This window comes from Pseudopipra pipra, chromosome 4 (assembly GCF_036250125.1).
Source record: "Pseudopipra pipra isolate bDixPip1 chromosome 4, bDixPip1.hap1, whole genome shotgun sequence".
Lineage (NCBI taxonomy): Eukaryota > Metazoa > Chordata > Aves > Passeriformes > Pipridae > Pseudopipra > Pseudopipra pipra.
In genome coordinates, this window is record NC_087552.1 from 51329164 (window position 1) to 51350197 (window position 21034).

General features: G+C 35.4%; 1 protein-coding gene across 4 annotated transcripts in view; it reads left to right on the forward strand.

The window, feature by feature from the left end:
* ATP8A1 (ATPase phospholipid transporting 8A1) overlaps window positions 1-21034 on the forward strand; it is a 115474-nt gene that overhangs the window by 33144 nt on the left and 61296 nt on the right. For 3 of the 4 annotated variants that reach the window (XM_064652933.1, XM_064652932.1, XM_064652935.1), the window contains 10 exons: window positions 1134-1245; window positions 2101-2266; window positions 4148-4275; window positions 5913-5990; window positions 9760-9848; window positions 10374-10418; window positions 12978-13050; window positions 15025-15130; window positions 16295-16377; window positions 16572-16621. In XM_064652933.1, the coding sequence (XP_064509003.1) occupies window positions 1134-1245; window positions 2101-2266; window positions 4148-4275; window positions 5913-5990; window positions 9760-9848; window positions 10374-10418; window positions 12978-13050; window positions 15025-15130; window positions 16295-16377; window positions 16572-16621 (930 nt within the window). The remainder of the gene's footprint in view (window positions 1-1133; window positions 1246-2100; window positions 2267-4147; window positions 4276-5912; window positions 5991-9759; window positions 9849-10373; window positions 10419-12977; window positions 13051-15024; window positions 15131-16294; window positions 16378-16571; window positions 16622-21034) is intronic. The other variant, XM_064652934.1, reaches the window with a different exon arrangement.

Below are 21034 nucleotides of genomic sequence, written 5' to 3' on the forward strand. Positions count from 1 at the left end.
GGCAATATCATTCAGCATTTCAGTTGCGGAGATATACTTTGTTGCTGGGGAGAACAATTCCTTAAACAGTCAGTATGCTCTCTGCTAGTTTCCTAGAAAGTAAGTGAACTAAGCTGTAGTGGGGTGGTGATTGTTAGTTGTTTGGTTTTTATAGAAAAGCACTCAAATATTTTTCCAGAATAATTTTTTCCTAGTTTCTCCAAGAACTGATTCCAAAAAACTTGTTTGTCATTGTTAATTTTAGGAGAGGAATAATGTATTGTTTCCTCTTTATTTGCAGTCTTTGAATCTTAAAAGGTTGTGTAAGAGGAGGGAAGGGGACATGATGATCCAGAAGAAATTATTACCTGACACTTGCTCACTGAGACTGACTGTACTCTCTGTGCTTCCCAAAATGTTACAAAATATCATGGCTTTCTCAGACACTTTTTATCTTATATATCAGAGATATAGTTGCTGTCATTAATCAGTTTATTTGTGAACTTCATAATGTGTTGGTTTAGAGACAGTAGTTTTAAATAAAAATGCCAAATATTAGAGCACTTTTGACAAGTCTGAACTGGTAGCTGGTATTTATGGAAAGAAAAGCGCCAAAATAGGGCATGATTGTCCAAAGAAAAGAGTAATAATGATCTAATATTTTTATATTTTAAGAAAAAATTGAGCTACATCATGAGGTCAGCTGTCTGAATTTAAGACAGTTAAATGTTTCCAGTGTCTTCTGAAGGTTTGTTGCTTCCTTACTCCATGCAGTTCTAAAAGAATAACGGAAAAAGGTTTACCTGGTTTTGCAGTTAAAAGAAAGTGCATGAAATATTAATGTGAATGTTAAATAATTGTGTTAATAAAGGATATTTATTTCACTGGAAGAGTGGATTAAGCTAAGAATTCACAAAATTACTTTGTGTGAAAATTGCTTTTAAACATCAGTTTTTTCAGGAGAAAATGTAGAAAAAAACTTTATAGTCATAAATCACAGGAAAATTAGACATTTTTAGGTTCAGTATGCTTACTTAGTAGTACCATATCAAAATTAGTAATCCATAATAAAAATTAAGTGGTAGTAATATTTTTGGAAACTTGTTTTAAGTTTGATTGGTTTAATGTTAAAATGACAAACTCCTTCCTTCTAGTACTGTTCCACTGGGATCTGATCAGATTCTTCTACGAGGAGCTCAATTGAGAAATACTCAGTGGGTTCATGGGATAGTTGTCTATACTGGACATGACACAAAACTTATGCAGGTTTGTCACTTGGATTTTCTCTAAACTGTTTTGCTACCCTAATTTACCATTCCACAGTACAGAAAATCCCTTCAGAAAACATGGCTTGATTCAATATAATAGTACAATGTCAGTAATAGAGTGTCTTTCGTATGAACTAAAACCAATAAAAAGAAAGCAAGTTCTTGGTTTTTTTAGTCACTTAGTCACAGAGTAGCTTTTCCACTAGTGAGCATATTAATTGATTCTGTTTTGTAACTTCTGTTTTGAAAACTGTTTTATTAGCAAGTTGGATCATCATAGTTTTCCGGTTCCTCTTTTTTTATTTTTGACTGCTGCTCCTAAAACTTTGGTGCTTTTCTTGTGGAGCTTTCTTTCAAGTACAAAGGTAAGCATTCTTGTCAGAAAACAAAATGAGGAGGGAAGAGACTGAAATTACTTTGCCTGGTGTGTTTTGAAATACCAAAATTGAGATGCATTTGTTGAGAAAAAAGAATGATTTCAGATTGGTCATGGATGTCTTATTTATTACTTTCCCTTTTTGTAAAATAGTTCCTTGGGAAAGTGTGTTTGTATTAGCAGTTGTCTTCTACAGCACTGATAAGGTATATGCACATTCATTTTTAATGCTTACTGATATCTGTTACTGTTATGAGTGTTCTGTGTGATTGTTTAAACTGCTTCTGACACAAATCTAAAGCTTTAATTCATAGATTTATAAGCTGCTTTTTTTTTTTAAGTAAAACAGGGCATTTTTATGATGATGTATTTGGGAGAATATTTAGAAAAGGATGCAGTAACATGTAATTTGAAAAGCAAGAACCATTTCACTGCATCTAATATTTAATAGCCGCTTTTGCTTTTTGTATTTTGCAGAATTCAACAAGTCCACCTCTTAAAATGTCTAATGTGGAACGAATTACGAATATTCAGATTTTGATTCTGTTCTGCATCCTTATTGCCATGTCTTTGATCTGCTCTATTGGTTCAGCTATATGGAATCGAAGGCATACTGGAAGAGACTGGTATCTTGATCTAAACTGTAAGATGTAAAATAATATTTTAGTATTCAATTGCCATTTGTATTTGGAAAGGAGGATGATTACCATCCTTTGCACAGTGGGTTTTTTTGTCACTCTCTGTTCTGGTTGTTGACTGAAGTCATTAGGCTAGGTATATCTCAACAAGTATAAAATTTACCTTGTTGTGCCACCTGAGGTCTTGCTGAATTCAGGATGGGTGAGATTTGTTGTTTGCCTCTACATCTTTCACTGCATCTCTGCAGCTCAGCAAAGGCTGTATCAGCACTCCACTGGCATGAACAGCCAGCTTCCTAAACATCAGACTAAAGCCACTTTGAGATATTAGCAATAGATTACATTTAAAGCTGCAGTGACTTTTCTGAGTTTTTAAACTCACTTCTCCTAAGAAGTGATGCTGTAGCTTTATGATTTTTAGTATACAGAGATATAGCTAATTATTGGCTGCAAACCTCAGATCTTAACAAATTTTTTGTAAAGACAGATAGAAGAGGCAAAAAGTTCTCATCTAACATATCCTGGACAGCTGTGCTTAAGACGGATGCAGGACAGTGTGATGTTATTTAGGCCTTCACGGCAGCATGCAACCTATTGACATAGTTTGACCCTCTGTGAGGAAACTAAATTTAAAGGAAGTTTTCATGAATATATTTTGTGGTCAATTATTTATGTTTCCTGAATTTCTTATTGTGGGCCTAAAGCCTTCATTACTTAGGCAGTAGAACCAGAACTAGACTTTCTGCTTCTGAAACAACAGTCTTGAGTACAAAGCTTCTGGATGTAGTCATCCAAGTAGGGATTATAGGTGTTTGGCCAATTTAAGAAGAAAAATCTTGGCATTCTGATTTGAAGGCACTCAAAGATTTTGTGTCTGCCTTTAGGATGAACTTTATTTACTAGAAACCTTGCTTCTTTTTAATGCTGAGGAAGAAACTTTTTTGTTTGGTTTTTTTTTTTTTCAATTAAGACAGTTTTACCAGTATCTGAATATTATTTTATTTACTAGTAGAAATAGGTAAATATTCTTCTTTAATCTTCTTTAATCTCAGTAGTCATTATTCAGAATATCAATGTCATGGTGAATGTTAGCTCTCTGTTTTTTTATGTATTTCATTTGATGCTGGAATTTATATTAATGAACATATCCAAAAGCTTCTCTCCTGAATCTTAGACAACCAGATCCACATTGCATAGGCAGTGGAAACCTATCTGATGCTGTTTTTCTGTGAGATATTTTTGAATACAGACAGGCAGGCTCCACCTTTTACCGTTTCGCTGTACCGGAGACCAGACTTTCCCATTCACATTCTCTCTGAGGTGCTACTGTTAGAGTTATCTAAAATGAATAAGTAGTATAAAACTGCTTGATATATATGCTAATATTCACATTTCCAGTTGTTTTAGAACTTCCATTAAACTCTCTAATTTCATCTCTTCCATTCATGGAGTGTGAATGTACCTTTCTCATAGTATTTGCTGGGTTGAGGGAGAGCATACAATGATGTGAGAGTGAATAGAGAAAAAATTCATTCCACTATGTATTTCCCCCTTTCACAATATAAAACTGTAAAATTTTGAGTTTGGCATTTGATTGTGTGTATAGATATTACCAGATTATGACCTTAAAATATAGCAAAAGAGGGAATGACTGGTAAGTTTGCTTTTCAGAAATAAGAGTAAATTTGAACTCCACTATTATAATAGAGATCCGTAACTCTGAGGAAGGTCATATTTATAGGCAAGTCATACTATAATTAATTCCAGAGTTTCTTCTTAAACTCAGAACATTTTAAAAATCAGCAGTTAATGAAATATTCTGAATACACTGTCTATATGTACTTCCAACTACAAATATTCATTTGATTTGCTCTGGTTTTTGGCAGATGGTGGAGCAAGCAACTTTGGATTGAATTTCTTGACTTTTATCATTCTCTTCAATAATCTTATTCCAATCAGCTTGTTGGTTACGCTTGAAGTTGTTAAATTTATCCAGGCATATTTCATAAATTGGGTAAATATTATTTTTATAATATTCTTTGACTTCTAAAATCAAGTGGTTTACTAGTAAATGAAATGATGGATTGCTTGTCTATGTATACCTTTTTTTCAGACTTTCTTTAAATGTACATAATAAAGTATGCTGTTTATTTATTATTACTGGACTCTGAGAAGGTAATAATAAATTGTTTTATTTATTACTCTTATACCTGCATGAGATTGATTTTTTGAAGCATGTTTTTGTGCCTTTTTTACTTTCTTGTTATTGATATTCAGGTATTAGTTTCATTCAGAATGATCAGAAGAAAGTGTTTTGCAGTCCTGGAGAGTTTTGTCCAGTTTCATTTCTTCTTTCTAAACTTACCCTGTGTTTTGATTTTTTTTTTGGCATTTTTCTGATTTTTTCCCAGCACCACCATAGTTTAATGGAGTGGGATTTTTTGTACAAACACAGTGTCTGTTAGTATTATCACTTAGGAAATATATAGACTTCATTTTGGCATCCTTTAATTTTTTTTCTTAATGAATTAATGAGGGAAAGAAGGATTTATTCTGTTTACTCTCTTTGGAGTGGGAGTGAGATATTCTCCTTAGAGCCACGTAAGCATGCCTTCCATTTTTCTGTTTTTTCCAAATGCAAATTAATCATTCCATTCAGAACACTTTAATCTGATTGCCTGATCAAATGTGTGAAATAGATTATTGTATGTGAGATATGTCACGAAGATATAGATAATAATGTATGTGGAGTAGCAGGTGAAGCATATGCTTTATTTTAAAAGTTAAATACTTTTGCGAGCGTCAACTGGTTTTGATTTCTTAATTTTTTTTGTCCTATAAAACAAATTGTGGACAAATAGGAGAATGCAGTTAAAATCTTCCTTTATATTCTGTATTTTAAAATAAATATTCAGTAAGACTCGCCCATTTTGAATGTGTAGATTTCAGCTGTTTATATCAGAAATATGAAAGGCAGTTTTAACTTCTCACCCCATTAACATTTAATTTGTCTTAATCTAGGTCTCTGGACATTTATCTTAAACATTTTCTCTGTGTGTGTGTGGATCATATTGGTGTGGAGAAGTTGGTCATCTGCAATCTATCGCACTATGTTGCTATACTTCACAATGTTTTAATATTTTACTGTATTTAAAAGTAAATTTTTATGTTTACTTTTTATCAAGTAAAAGAAAAAACCCACACCACTTACAATGTATCTTACATTTGTTGTGTAGTCTTAAATTTATCTTCATGTTTTTATCTCAAGATATATTTATCTTGATACCTAGAAATGCTTGGTTATGCATACAATAGAAATAAATAAGACTGCCTTCTTTCTAAGAATTAGTGTAGTATTTCTGCTTGTTGCTAAATTCATTTTAGATGCATGAGTACAACAGTTTTTCAATAATACAGATCACAAGAAATAATCTGAGTAAAATCTCTCATGAGAAAATCTTGTTTCTTCTGGGGACTCTTAGAAGTGACCTGACTGTGTCCGTGGCTTGCCATGTTGAAATAATCTTAAGCAGATCTATTCCTGTTTGGTCTTTTCTTCTACACTTGGCTTTTCTATTTATGTACCAGATTTTTTCTAAGAAGTTATGGAAGACTAATTTTTAAACACATATACTTTTTTTTTATCGGTAGGACATAGACATGCACTATGAACCTACAGACACTGCTGCAATGGCTCGTACTTCCAATCTCAATGAAGAACTTGGACAGGTAGAAAAAAAATTACTAGTTCTAACCCTGTGTATTGAAATTATTCATGTGAAGACTTGTTTCAAAGTATACTCTTGCCTTCATGTTTGCATATTTCTATTCTCATCGCTTTGTCAGATAGTTTTAAAAACACTTTGCAATATGAGCAAATTACATTTTTGAAACTAGTATTAAATGAACAATCACTGTATCAGTGTGGATGTGGTAATCACAGGAGATGGAAGTGCATCATTAAAATTACAAAATCAGAGGAATTTTGATCATTAAGGCTGTCTGTGGCATAATATTTAGTCTCAGTGTATACTGTTATGATGGTGCGTCTTCAGTATGTCATTTTTTTCCACACACTCTGCCTTGCTCAGAAGAGACAGTGAGTGTTCTCTAGGATTGAATCACAATTGTATACATGTCCTCATTTTTTGCCACTGAAGACTGGAAGCCGTGAATGGAATGGGAGCTCATGGCTGAATTAAGCCCTGAAAACTTGGGGTTATGGTGGGTTGACCTGGACTGGATGCCAGGTGCCCACCCAGCCGCTCTATCACTTCCCTTCCCAGCTGGACAGGGGAGAGAGTATCCATAACTCGTGGTTATGGATAAGGCAGTTGATTAAAGCAGAAGCAAAGCAAAAGCTTGCCCATGCAAAAGTGAAGCGAAAAATAACAAGTTTTATTCTCTACTCCAATCAGCAGCGATGGCCAGCCACTTCCAAGAAGCACACATAATGGTTCCTTAGCAGGCATAAAAGACTAGTGCATTGACCCTGGCTGGATGCCAGGCACCCACTAAAGCTGCTCTCTCACTCCCCTCTGCAACTGGACAGAGGAGAAGAAAAAAAACAACGAAGAATTCATGAGTTGAGATAAGAGCTGGGAGAGGTCACTTACAGATCACCATCAGCGGCAAAACAGACTCAAAGTGGGGATATTACTTAAATTTATTGCTGACAGGATCAGACAAAAGAGTGAGAAGTAAAATAATCTTAAAAACACTTTCCCCTCACCCCTCCTTCCTTTCATGTTCTCCCTCCTCCCCCTCAGCAGTGCTGGAGTTACAGTCAGTTGTTGTTTCTGCCACTGCTCAGGGAGAGGAGTCCTTCCCCTGCTCCTGTGGAGTCCCTCCCATGGGAGGCAGTCCTTCACAGACCTTTCCTGGTGTGAGTCCATCCCACAGGCAACAGTTCTTCATGAAACTGCTGTCCTGTGGGTCACTCCTCCATGGGGTGCAGTCCTTCACAGATGAGCTGTACCAGCATGGGTCCTCCACAGGGGCCACAAGTCCTACCTGGGAAAAACCTGCTCCAGCATGGGCTTCCCTCCCCACGGGCTGCAGGTGTCTGGCAGGACCCTGCTCCATCTTGGGCCTCCCACAGGGTCACAGCCTCCTTCCTGCATCCACCTGCTCCAGCATGGTCTCCTCTATGGGCTGCAGGTGGGTCTCTGCACCCCGATGGTCCTCCCTGGGCTGCAGGGGCACAGCTACTCCCCCATGGTCTGCACCATGGGCTGCAGGGCCTCAGCTCCGGTGTCTGGAGCACCTCCTTTCCTTCCTTCTGCACTGACTTCATTGTCAACATTCTGGTTCCCATGTTCTCACTCCACTCTTTCCTGGATGGAATTCTTTCTGCGCAACAACCTTCTGTTCTTAAATATGTTATCACAGAGGCATTATTACCATTTCTAATTGTCTCAGCCTTGGCCAGCGGCAGGAAGCCCATCCTGGAGCTGGCTGGCATTGGCTCCAGCAGACGGGGGAGGCTTCTAGGAGCTTCTAACTGAAGCCACCCCTGTAGCTCCCCCACTACTGAAACCTAGGCACAAAAACCTACTACAGGGGTTAATTTTTCATTTTGCTTTAGAGTTCTCTTTTAATACTGTAAAATCAGTTATACTTTTCACAAGAGATCACTTGTTGTATGTTCTTCCTGTTATGAAAGTATGACTTTGTGGAAGTGTGTCAGAGGCACAGGGTATTTCTAGAAACACTACACCTTATATTTGCTATTTCAGTCAATTGTGTTTACAGTCTTGCTTTAAAAACATGCTAAGCTTTTTGGTACACTGGTGATGGGAAACTGTTTCTCTGGAAAAATATTTACATGCTTGTTTAATTGAATTGTATTATAAACACAAGTATGCACATTGTTGTATTTCCTAGCCTAGAAGTTTTCATAACTAACACTTTATTGCATGAGAATGTAAAAGTTGTTTCTAGCTTTCCAAAAGCAATAAATAATAAGATAATTTTAGCCATATAGCCAAGAAGTCTTAGGGACTAATACTTAAGAGATGTACCTTTTGGGAAAACTAGTTAAAGGTTAACATGTTCTGTGACTGGTCTGCGTAGAGGACAGGGCCTGTGCCTGTACCTGCTGGGCTTAAGATTTAAATTCTGCTGGGCTGCAGAAAATTTTGTTCTTTCTTAGCCTTAAAAGGGAGTACAAGCTCCTCTAGTGGATAAGAGTCTCTGTTGAATCTTAACTTTCCTTCTCTTTCATTTTACACATTCTGTTTTTTCTGTCTCCGTAGTTGGTTATTCAGATTCCCAGACACATTCCTTCTTTTTGACTTCAGTAATTTTTGTCTTCATTTCTTAGGTTTCTCATAATTTTCCTTCACTATCAAGAGATAGCCAGAGTTCTTTGGATCTCCACTTTCACTTTTTTGACAGATTCTTAATTTGAGCAGATTTTTGTAGGGAGACCAGAGGACTCTATTAACAAAAAAGAGCAGGTTTCTGCTTCGAAATATATGAGGGCAGCACATAATGAAGAGAAGATTTACTCCAAGAGATCTTCAGGTTTTAAGAAAGCAAAAACTTTGGTGTTGGGAAAAAAGGTTTTCTTAGCTGCAATTCCCACTTTCCCAACCTGCCCCCTCCCCCCCCAAAAAAAAAACAAAACAATTTGAGGCATAAACCTGGCACAGAAAATTTCTTCTAACTGCTGATTTGGCTAAATCATAATCCCTTGGAAACATTATTGCTAATACATAGCCTTATTAGTTCCAGGTAAAATGTAGCTCATCCCTAATCAATAATCCTGGGATTTTTTTTTAATGAGAAATAAATTTTAATGAATTAAAGCTGAAGTTTACCTTTGACTAATAGAACCTTTGGTTCATCACAGATTACTTCATTTCTTCATATATTAACTTTTTTCTTAAAATTAGGTTTAAACTAAATTTAAATATATCACAGATTCTTGTATTTCAGCTTTGAATTTTAGAATACTTTAGTAGTTTCTGGAATGGATAATGTTAGGGAAATAGGAGACCTGGAGTAGGTAGAAAGGAATATATGTCCTCTATTCCTGTAATTTGACATTTCTAAACTGTTACTTTTTACTAATGTTTTGGCTTTAAGAAGATATTTCTATGTGAAAAAGATAGGTTTAGAAATGCATATAGATACTTTTTTTACCATATTGCCTTCTGTCAGAAATGTAATGTTTTGCTAGCAGAGTCATTGGTCTTCACTAGTTTCTTGCTCTTCAATAATGCATAGAGTGAGGGATAGTTAAGTATAGTGCCGTGCCCTGAAGCAGGTTTATGTTTCCTGACGTTTCAGTCGATTGATCTATTTGGAAATGGGTATGAAGGCTGTGCAACTGCCATGTTTATGTACTGGTTTTATTGTTGGGGATTTTTCTGTAAACTGTGAAAATTGCAGAACCAGTAAAAATATTTAGTGTGTTGATAGTCATGAGTTGTACTAGATGTGTCGCTAACTGCCAAATGTTGATGTATGGTGAATTTTATCATTCATTTAGGTCAAATACATATTTTCTGACAAAACGGGTACCCTGACATGCAACGTCATGCAATTTAAGAAGTGTACTGTAGCAGGAGTTGCGTATGGGTAGGTATTTTTATTCACTTTCTTTTATCTGTGTACCTCTGCCTGTTCATAGGCATCCATGCATTAATACTACTGTTAAAATAAACTTACACCTGACAACTAGCAGTCGGTTTGTTTGTGACTATGAAATGTCACTTGCAAGAAGTATAAGCACTTCTGTCACGACATCTCCTTTTGCAAAGAGGAACAAAAATAAAGTTGATATACCAAAGGCTTTCTGCTGTAAGGCAACTTCAGTATGCATGTTTTGGCTATCATATAGTCTGATTAATGTTGTTACAAAATAAAAGCCTGAGGGAAGACTTGCAAAAATTTGGAGTTTTTTAATTTATAAAGCCTCAAGAGAAACACCATATTTTTGCAATTTTCATTGCAACCTAGGCGCTACCAAATTAGTCTGTTGAAAAGGTTTTTTTTAGTAATTTAATTTCATTAACTACTTTTTTTTTATATGCAATCAATTTTTTTAGCATTTGTGATTCTATTTCCTCTCCCTGTTTCTATTTTCCCATGCTTCTTGTGCAGCCATTGCCCTGAGCCTGAGGATTTTAGTGTTCCTTCAGATGATTGGTAAGCTCTAAAAATAATTTAGTTTGTGGTGTTTTTTGAAGATTGAAGTTTAAAACCAGTGAATGATATTTTTAGAAACAGAGCTAAATGTGAAATATTTTACTACTCAGATGTTGTTTGAGCTTTGAATTGATGCAGACTGACAGTCTTAAACAAATTTGTGCCATCCGAATTCTGTGGCGTTAGGTTGTGTACTCTGAAATAGAATCGCTAATAGGATCACTGAAATACAGCACAGTTATTCTACTGGCAGTCCTGTACAATTCTGAATTGCTTATTAGAGAGAAACTTTTGTCGTTTATCAAAGTATGTGGTATTATGGTCACATGATCACACTTTTCTACTGTTAGTAATATGTTCGAAATAATTGCTAACATGTTTGGGAAAAAAATCCGTATTTGAAAGTGGAAAAACCAGTAATGTTATTTTTAATATTTTACTTTCTTCGGATAATTTTACAATATTAGTACTGCCTAGTTCTTAACCAAAACTGAGATTAGAGCACCCAAATACTCTTGGGACCAACATTAATCTCTAAATGAGGACCTCAGGAAAGAAAAAGTCCTGGTTTCCTTTCTGCTGCCATCTGCATGGTGCCTTCATCATACTTTCTTAGACTAAATATTTGCAATATCATTCAAAATACACTCAGATACTTCAAGGAAGAAATGTCATAATCAATATTGTATTTGTTGAAAGTGACAACAAGGTATGTCACACAAAATTATAATGTGTTGTCATCTTTTGTTTAAAATGTTTGAAGGAAAAGTAATCTTTGCTAAATTAGAATTAATAATCCTTTGTTTAGATAAAAAAGAAAAAAAAAAAGAAAAATTCCCCCCACAAAATGTGGTATGCATGCACACCAAAAATCTTACCTGACCTGAAATCCTCATTTGCTGTAGCAGCAAAATGTTTCCTAAAGATATGTGTGCCTAACTGCATGGGAGTGGTTCTATTAAAATAATGCAGTGTTTACATGAAATTAAGCATGCTTGCTTCTTAGCTATTTATGAAAATAGACTGGTTTTGACTAATATACACATAAAAATCTTTATAAGCACATCTGAAATGGATAAACTGGTATCTGAACTGTAGTTAAAGAAAGAACTCAAACCAGTACTTCACTTTTATAGGCATTGAACATCTTGTAAATACTTACAAAATAAGATACTTAGTAAATTTCTTTATGTATAAATCTATAGCAGTTAATAAAATCTGTTTGTGACAGTAACATTTCTAGTTCTAAAATTACTAATGTACTAAATCCCAAGGTTTTTAAATCTTTATTTTTTTTGTATTAGAAAGGTTTTCCAGTTTGATACAAACTGGATACTTGCAAATGTTTTTCCTTATTTTAGCACTGACAATCTGGAAAATTTCTGTCAGAAAGCTTTAAGAAAACAAAGCTTAAAGCTTAGACTCTGAACAAATATAACATGTCTAAAGATGTTAACCTTTGGCACTTCAAGATGTATTTGCCTTGCATTTAAAAAAGAAGTCTTGATGAATGAGAATGCTTCAAATTTCTCAGTTTAATTAGAGTTAGAAAAAGTAGTCCTTGTAGTGGCTGTGTAGAGGAGGTTCTGCATTTTCTATTCCTCCATGGTAATTAGTGCAGGATTAAAACAGCTCACTTTTGGTTTTCATATGGAATCTTTAGACTGCCTTTGATATATATGGCTTATCCTTGAACTTAAATCACCTAATGTGTTTATTCTTTTGTATGATTATGTGATCCAAGGCAAGACCCAAAGTAAATTGAAGAGGAAGAAAAAAAACAAAAAACCTTTCCTCCAGCTGGGTTCGCTGTTTTCTTTCACTCAAATTCAAATTCAACTAGATTGTCCTAGTACTCAACAGTAAGCTGCAGTAACAAATCTTTGTAGAAGTATCTACATTTTTGAACTCTCAGCTTCAGCCAGAATATTTGTGCATTTTGAGAGATGTTAGTGCATGGTTTTACTTCTCCAGAACCATCTCCTCCTTGCATCTCTTCAGTCCCTACTTCACCACTGTTGCTGTGTTTTCTTTATCAGTTTAATATGTTCCTTTTTGGTTGTAAGTAATAGAAAACAAACCCTCTCCAAGGAGACTTCTCTGATGTCTGAACTCATTTGTTTACCTCTTTCAGAAGCTATCAGACTTCCTTTTCTACAAATATTTAGAAACCTTTTCCAAAACTGCTAATTTTTTGATAAAATGTGATCTCTTTGGGCATTTATTTTCCTGAAACCCTTATACAATCTCATTCTAGAGATCAGAAGACAAGAGGGCACAGTCTTACATTGTAGATGTTATTTTTACTTCATCCTTCATTACCTAAAGTCAGCAGAGAGACTTTCCTGGGTTTAAATATATTTATATATATCAACGTTTCCTTAAATTAGATAAACTTTGGAGATGTGAAACAAGTACCTTTTCAATTCTTTTTCTTACAGTATGTGATTGCAGCCTTTACTGTAACAGCTATAACCCAAAATTTGTCTTTGAATTATTTGTATATAAATTGTTAAAATGATGCTAAAGGTGATCTCTCTTTTATTTAATTATTTCCAGGCAGGGCCCACAAAATGGAGAAGAAAAAACATTTAGTGACTCATCATTACTGGAGAATCTTCAAAACAATCATGTAAGTTATATAGAAACAATTATCATTGGTTTGTGAGATCAAACCATTGTTTTCAATAAGTTAAAAGATGATGCCCCTAGAAGGAAGATAAATACTGTATTTACACAAAATCAGCATGACCTCATGGATACTTTTATAATTGTTGCTGATACATGTTAATTAGGTCCAGCTCTTTTTTTCCCTCTCTTTTTTTTTTTTGATGGTGTGATTCAGATGTTATAAGTCTGAAGTAGCCTTGTGTTCTTCATTCTGTGTGTGTTTTAACGGTAATCATGCTGTTTATATGATGTCATGACATCCATTAAAGCTTTCAGGGTGAGTTAACTTACCATCCTGACATGACTTACCTAGGCTTATACAGGAGTCAAGAGTTAACCATATATATGGTAATATATAACAAGCATGTGTGTGTACATGCTTCCATTAGGTTAGACCTTCAGTTCAGATGATGAAATGAAACAGGCAATTTGGAGGCTGGCATTTGCCCCGAAGAGATAACACGTTTCTCAGGAAGTTAACAGCTTAGCTTATGAATGGACTAAGAAACAGTACCATTATTACCACTTTCTGTTTGTTGTTTGTACAAAAAATGTTTTTATCTAGTCATAACCAAGAACACCTACCTTAAACAGTGTGGAAATAAATTACTCTTTTCTTTCCGTGAAATGTTTCTTCCCAGGAGGCTAGTTCCAGTTTAACTGGCAGACCATGAAGCATTTTTTTGTTATAAATGGGGCAGTCTTTAATGGTAGACACCTGACTGCAATTCTTAAGTGTATCTAAAGTAGAGGGTACTCATACTTACATGCAAGGGCCATTTGTATTGTGTTAGCAATATAGATAGTAGCATTATTTGAAAAAGGCATTATCTATTACTGCCCTTGTTTAAGTGTCCTTGGTGTGCAAGTGTTGAATCTTAAAAGTTTTCTGGTAGATATGCAGTATTAAATGTGTATAATATAAACATGAGAGCTATAAAAATGCATTTTTAAAAATCTTTAAAATTCGGGCACACATTCGAAGAGAGGTTTCACCACTATTTTAAATGTGTTCTGAAGTGCTTTAGAAAAGAATGTAATTCAGCCTTGTGAATACCTCTTTGGGGATCTGGAGGCCCTCAGTGGAAGAGAACAGGAACTTGTTCCCATTAGTGTTTCTGCATTATGGAATTAAGTTAGGTTTTCAGAGATTATTGTATTTTATAGAGTAATTGTAATGTTATTCTTAGCCTGCTATTCTGAAATACTATAAATATGCTACAAGAAACCCTCAGCTGAGGTGGCAGCTGCTTTGAGGGGGAATGCTGGCATTTCTTTTAAACAACTATTCAGGACTCAGTTCATTCATTTTGCAAATGTCAGCTGTACTCATAAGATTCTTAGCTGTATTTTTCAAATCCAATCAACTACTCTGCTTATTTTCCCCTCTTTTGGCTTAATAATTTTAAATTTTTTTCAGCTTTGTACACTTTGGAGTGCCTGATACATTCATCTGAATGTCTGTCTTCAAAAGCAGACTGTCTGATTTTGCAGCATTTTCTCTGTGATTTTCGACTGCTACATCTTTCTAGAGATTCTTAAAAAGTGTTGTCAAATACAGTATTAGACAAAAGTAAAAAAAAATTCTTTTTAGTAGAAAACCCAACATCTAAAGAAACTTGTATGAATAAAGTAAAAATCTTTCAATACATCATTCAAACTTACCTTCCCTAAAACATGCTTCTTTTAATTATTCTATATTTCTTGTTACCTAATTTTGATTGTTATAATAGGAAATGCCACTAAATTCTGTTTATTTAGCCAGTATCTAAGTACAGCAGCAGGAAGTTATTCTGTATGCTAGAATTAGTTTTTAAAGGAAAGAGGAAGAATCTTTCATTAATTTTTTTTTTTACTATTATTTGTCCTTATCTATTATTACATTTTAGTTGTTTATTGCTTGAATGATTAATCCCACTCTCATGTCTTTTCTTAGCCAACTGCACCTATAATATGCGAGTTTTTGACAATGATGGCAGTGTGTCATACAGCAGTTCCAGAAAGAGAAGGTGATAAAATTGTATATCAAGCAGCATCTCCAGGTGAGACTCAAATAACTGAGTGAATATACAGTAAAGTATTCTATCAACTCAACAAGCAAATTTTATTCAGTTTATTGTTTTTTTGAAGTATCTTCCAAAATTAAAAAAGACCTATCCCTCAAAAAAGAATTGCTGTCATCTAGAAAATACATATGAATGTCCCATGGATTGTGTAACAGCAAAGAATAATTAACCATACAGCAGTACAAAGGTGTTGTCAGGTTGCTGTGGAATTCTAAAGGAACTGCTCAGATGTAAATAAAAATCCAGTCAGGAGACAGATTGACCGTGCTTGCAAACGTGTTCTGTACTTGGTAACCATGATATTGATTTAAAAGAGAGACTGTGTAATTGAAACAGGAATGTTTTTTGTAGGATAAAAATTGTGATAAGTTCCATTAGAGAGTGAGAAAAGATTATAGTGCAAAAGGTCTGATTCAAGCCTACTGTGGTTCACAGACAATTTTTGAAGTCAGGAAATGATGAAGCAAGGCAAAATGATTAAAATATGCTCAGCTCTGCTGAGCTTATGCATTATAAGTTATGATGGGAGAAATTAACACAAAGCTCAAAGGGTCTTCCCTGTCTTCCCCAGCTCCCAGGTGGCTATCTCTCTAAATTCTGTCCTTTAACAGCTGGAAGACAAGGGCAGAGGTAGGGCCATAAATAAAGCTAACTAGGTCATGGCAGTGTTTTATTGGGCATTGTAAGCAAATTCCATTGTGACATCCTGAGCCGCTTGGAGAGAACTGATGACTATTGGAGGCGAGGTTGCTGGTTGAAATGTTTCCTGACTGTAGACATCGAATTTATCTATGATTTACAGGAATAACTTAACACTCTTCTCTTCCAAAACAGAACTTAAAGAAAAACCAGGGCACTTGTCCAGTGCCCTGCTGAGGAAGGTTTGAAGAGGATGCTCTTCTTACTGAGCTGAGGGGGAACTAAAAAGTTCCTTTTAGGGCTTTTCTCTGAACTGTAAACTCATTTCATCGGTTTTAACAGGAGAAACAAAGAGTTCTTTCCAGCAGCACACCTAATTTTAAAATCCATAAGGGAAAAAGGAAGTCAAAAGTAGAAAAGCTTGGACTGTGTCGATTGAATCATGTGATGAACTAAGAGTTTTCTGGTACATTTGTAAACTAACTATTTAACTTGTTGCAGATGAAGGAGCATTGGTCCGAGCAGCCAGGCGTCTTCGTTTTGTATTCACTGGAAGGACACCTGACTCAGTAATCATAGAGTCTGTAAGTACATTAGAGTAACATTATAATTTAGTGTACTTACTTCTACTGTATTTAAATACTCTGTGAATAACTGCATCCTGATCCATATGTTTTGATATGTTGTTTGGCTGGTTTTGGTTCTTTTGCTTGAGTTGTTTTGGATTAATTCCTACCTTTTTTTTAATTTTGGGGTTGTGTTTTTTTTTATTCTTCAGTTGGGACAGGAAGAGAGATATGAACTGCTAAATGTCCTGGAATTTACAAGGTAAATGGCATGTTTTGTACTTAGTGTCTCTTTGTGAAAATACTTTATGAACCTCTCGCATGGATAAAAATGTTTGAATTTTTTATATTTTTACAGGCAAAGCATGCAGGTTGTGTAGCTTTTATCTCTGTAATGTGAACATACTATAGACAAAGCAGTGTACATGATTAAGATTACACTTCTGGTTTTATTGTAAAACATTCTCAGAGGCTTTTTCTTTTTTCCTGTTGTCTACTTTGTGACAACTATTTTTCAATTCTGCTTTTGCTCAAAGATTAAAAAAAATCTTTTATGTCAAAACTTAAAACATTTCTGTAAAAAGACCACATAGGAAAGTACTCTTAACTTCTAATTGTATTTCTGAAAGCCCTGGTGCCTTGTGATTTATTAAAAAGTAAGTGTATTTGTCTTGACTCATAACATTAAATTTTGCATTTGACCTTAAATAGGCTTGCATGATTATGACTTGTTTAAATACTCCATACTGAAACTCATTATCTTCTGAGCAGCATCACTACAGTGTTGACTAGTTAGTTTTCTTGGAAAATGAGTTTATCACAAACTTTGCTTTCAGTAAAAATGTTATGTGAAAGCTGTTGGAGTTATGAAGGTACACATAAGAAATATGGATGAAGTTTCACTTCTTAGGTAGAGCTGTTTAAACTGTATCCATGTATGCCGTCTGTGTTCTGTTTGTGTGGGCCCATTGCTTACTTTGGAACAGGATAGGGAAGGGATTTGCACGTAGAGGAAGCTCCTTTTTTTCTGATAATGATTACTTGTAATTGTGCCTGTGGAAAGTGATTGTTTTTTTCCTTCCTGTTCTATTATGTTTCCTGTGAGCTTAGCTAAAGAAGCGAAAATATCAAAAAATAAAACAATGCAAGGCAATATTGGAGAGACAGGCAGAAGATATATAGGTTGGGTGAAATCAGAGAAGTAGTTGCCTAGTAATACTAGTAGTAGTAATAATAATATGAAGCGCAATTAAAGATCACCGTAGTGAAAAAAAAAACGCTACAGAAAGTAATTTTTATAGTTTTGAATGTCTTGTAATGTCCGCTTGCAGTTAATTGGGTTTATATATTGTAGAGGACATACTTGAAATTTTTTAGATTTACACCATGGTTTCATTTTTTTGCAGGCATTGCTTGCACTTTCTTTTCTGGAAGGTTAGGAAGTATGTAGAGCAAAGTGGATTGTTGTTAACTGGACATCTGTGAAAGTTCATACTGCATTCCTGGAGTAGCAGTGAAGGATTCCTACTTTATTTCTGCTTGTGATTTCATAGATTATTTTTTTTAAAACTTCTGTATCAGTCTAAAATTTTAATTTAAACAGTGATACTTTATGAAGACAAGAGAATTGCTTTTAAATCTTAACCTTTGGAGGATTAGATATTTTTTGTGTACCAATCATACTACCTTATTAAGTATTCAATTTTTATAACTGGTTTTGTTATTATTCTGTAATATTTAGCTTTGCTTGGAACTGACTTGTTCACTAGAGGTCACCCATGCTCCACAGAAAGAGAGATTTTGACTCCAAAACAACACCACATTTGTATGGGCAGGAGCATGTACCTTCAGAGAAGTAATCTGTATTGAATAAAGTGTTAAGAGTTTGCAGGTGTTCCAAGTCTTTCCCAGAAAAAAATTCAAATTAATTCCTTGCTGCTTTCCAAAGCAAGACAGATGAAGACTCTATACAAGTAGAGTACAACAGTGTCAACATTTGATAGGATAGCCTTTTGGAGAACCGCTTTACAGAAGCAAAAATTGTAGGAATAATCAGTAGAGTTGTCATGTCTGGTATTCTCTTTTTTGCAGTGACTATAGTTGTGCCTGTGAAAAGAGAAGTAGACTTACACAACATGCTGATTATACTTTGTTCATAGCAAGGATGTAGCTGTCAGTCTTAACTGGCAGGTGAGCATACTGAAAGTATTGTACTGGTAGTCCTTAACCAGTTAACAGTTATTTCTAAAATGTAGTGCTAATCTCCGTGGAGCTGAGTTTAGGTTGGCTCCAGTAGTTAAGTCTGCTCATATGCCACAGCTGCTGTGGTACCTTAAGTTCTAGGAGGTGAAGAGTTGTTCAGATCCTCTGCTCCCCATACTGTTAGGGAAGGAACTGTGCAGTGTTGTGCCTGTTCTTTTATTCTGTCACCTGGAACCGTAACAAACAGAAAAACTGCAGCTGTCTCTTGGCTGCCAAAATCAGCTCCTAGGGTATGTATCTGCAGGTCAGGGGAAAGCAAGGCACTCTGTCAAAGATCCAGAAGCACAGCATGTCTTATGTTTGGTGTCATCCCTGTGCCAACTACATGCACTGTCTTTTCACCTGGGGCAGTGTGAAAAGGAATTACATTTTCAGTGTGTGATTCCTTGTGTCTTTAAGCATAAGTGGTGTCCACTATCAGTGCACAAATTGCACATCAGTCCTTGCATCAGCATGTCATTACTAGCAGTGCTACTGAATGAGGTTTTGATTTGTATTTGCTTGTTTTCTTAGAGGACTGAGTTACATTTTTAGCACCAGAATCAATTTTACTGGCAAATATTAAGTATATAGATAGTAATAATATCTCAATATCTGGAGTATGTACTGTTGGTTTAATGACTGATTTTCATCTGTATCCCTGGGGCATACCTCCATAGCCTAGCAGAAACTGTCTGTGATAGTTACAGTTTAAAGCTTCTTGTCTAAATTTTTGTATTTTTTATTTAGAATGCCAGTGTATTTACCTGAAGTACATACTAGTCTCTCCTGTCTTATCAGTTTTATGAATAATCCACATTGCCTTGGCTGTTGTACTGGGCAGAGAGAAGGCCTCCTAGAGCATTTTAGACCTTATCTCCTCTCTATCAAAGAGGTCCAGAATACACTTATCCTGTTTTGTGACTGAAGACTGATACTTTCTAAAAGTTAATAAAAGAATGAGTGGCTGACAGAGGAGGTACCAAAACCTCTGTAGCAGTGTTTGTCTTCTGTGGTTGTTTCATCTTAAACCAAGTTATTTTAGAGTAACAGGGGACCCATCAAGAGCTACTTCCTAAAGTGGCAAACCATGTGACTGAGGGAAGTGTTTCTGTCCCTTCAAGATGTTTCTGTACATTTGTGATCCCATGGCAGCTCCATGAGAATTGCCAGCTATTCTTCTTCCTTGTCACAGCCCAAAGGGTTACCCAGCCAGAAGGTATACAGAGATCACAACAGTGGGTTTGCAGGATTTGATAGCGCATAAGGACACTGGAGCTTTATTTTCTACTTTTTTTTTTATTATTACAAATTACTAAAAATTACTGTTAGTAAAGGCATGTGTACACACACAGCCCGAGAATGATTTGCATGGGGGTGGTTCTTAGAGAGTGAGGCTCCCTATTAGGTACAAGGAAGTCATTTGTGTGGGGTGCAGGCATAAGGGGGTGCAGGACACCACCATGTGCATCAGTCAATAGATGCTGCTAATTTCTGTTTATCACCTGGGATAGCCAAGAGATAATGGTGTGCTCTTTTCTCCCAGACCAGTTTTTCGTTTTCTAGATTGTTGTCAATTCCTACTTTCTCATAGTGTTTTCTCCCTTTTCCAGACAAGTTATAGTTACAGTTTCTTGTTTTGTGCATATTGATGGTATCTCAGGATGTCTCCAATTTCTAGGCTGGCAGGTGTTTTCTCTGTCACTGTTTCAGCAGACATCTTCTGTTCAGTATTTTTCCCTTATAACCAGGTCGCCTTTAGGGCTGCTCACATCACTTCTGTGGTGAAGAAGCAAAATAAAACAATGGTCTTATGCTGAGAGTTATTTGTAGTAGTGCAATTTTGGGGTTTACTGTAGTTCACCAGGAAATGGAAATAAAACTGTCACTGCAGTGAAAAGGCTCATAAAAAGTTAGAAGTCCTTGACAGTAACTCTTTGTCATTAGCATTATTGCAGTTTTACTAAGAAAGTGTATGTCAGTCAAGATTCAATATCTGTCTTCATAGCTAAAGTTTCAGAATGTTACAGGAAAACATTGGTTATTCTCTGATACATCTTCAGTAGAATAATAGGCAACTGTATGCAGGACTTTGAGTTTGCTGTCTTGTATTGCAACACAAGTACAAAACTGCTGAGTTTTTACCTGTCAAGAGCAAATATATCAAATTATTGTTTATACAAACCCTAAATCTGAGACTTGCTTTTATTTTAGGCAACTTAACTGTAGTTTAGATGATCTTAATTTTTCTACTGTTGTCTAATTAGATCTATAGCTAGAGATTGTGTCAAGGCTTTTGGAATTCTGCTTGTCTGAGGTTTTTTTGGATTAGGGGTTGAAAATGAAAAGGAGTTGCAGCAGTTAATGTCATTTGCGAAATATTCACAGTAACGAGGTAATTTAATATTGCTGTTCAGATGTCTTTACTTGAAGC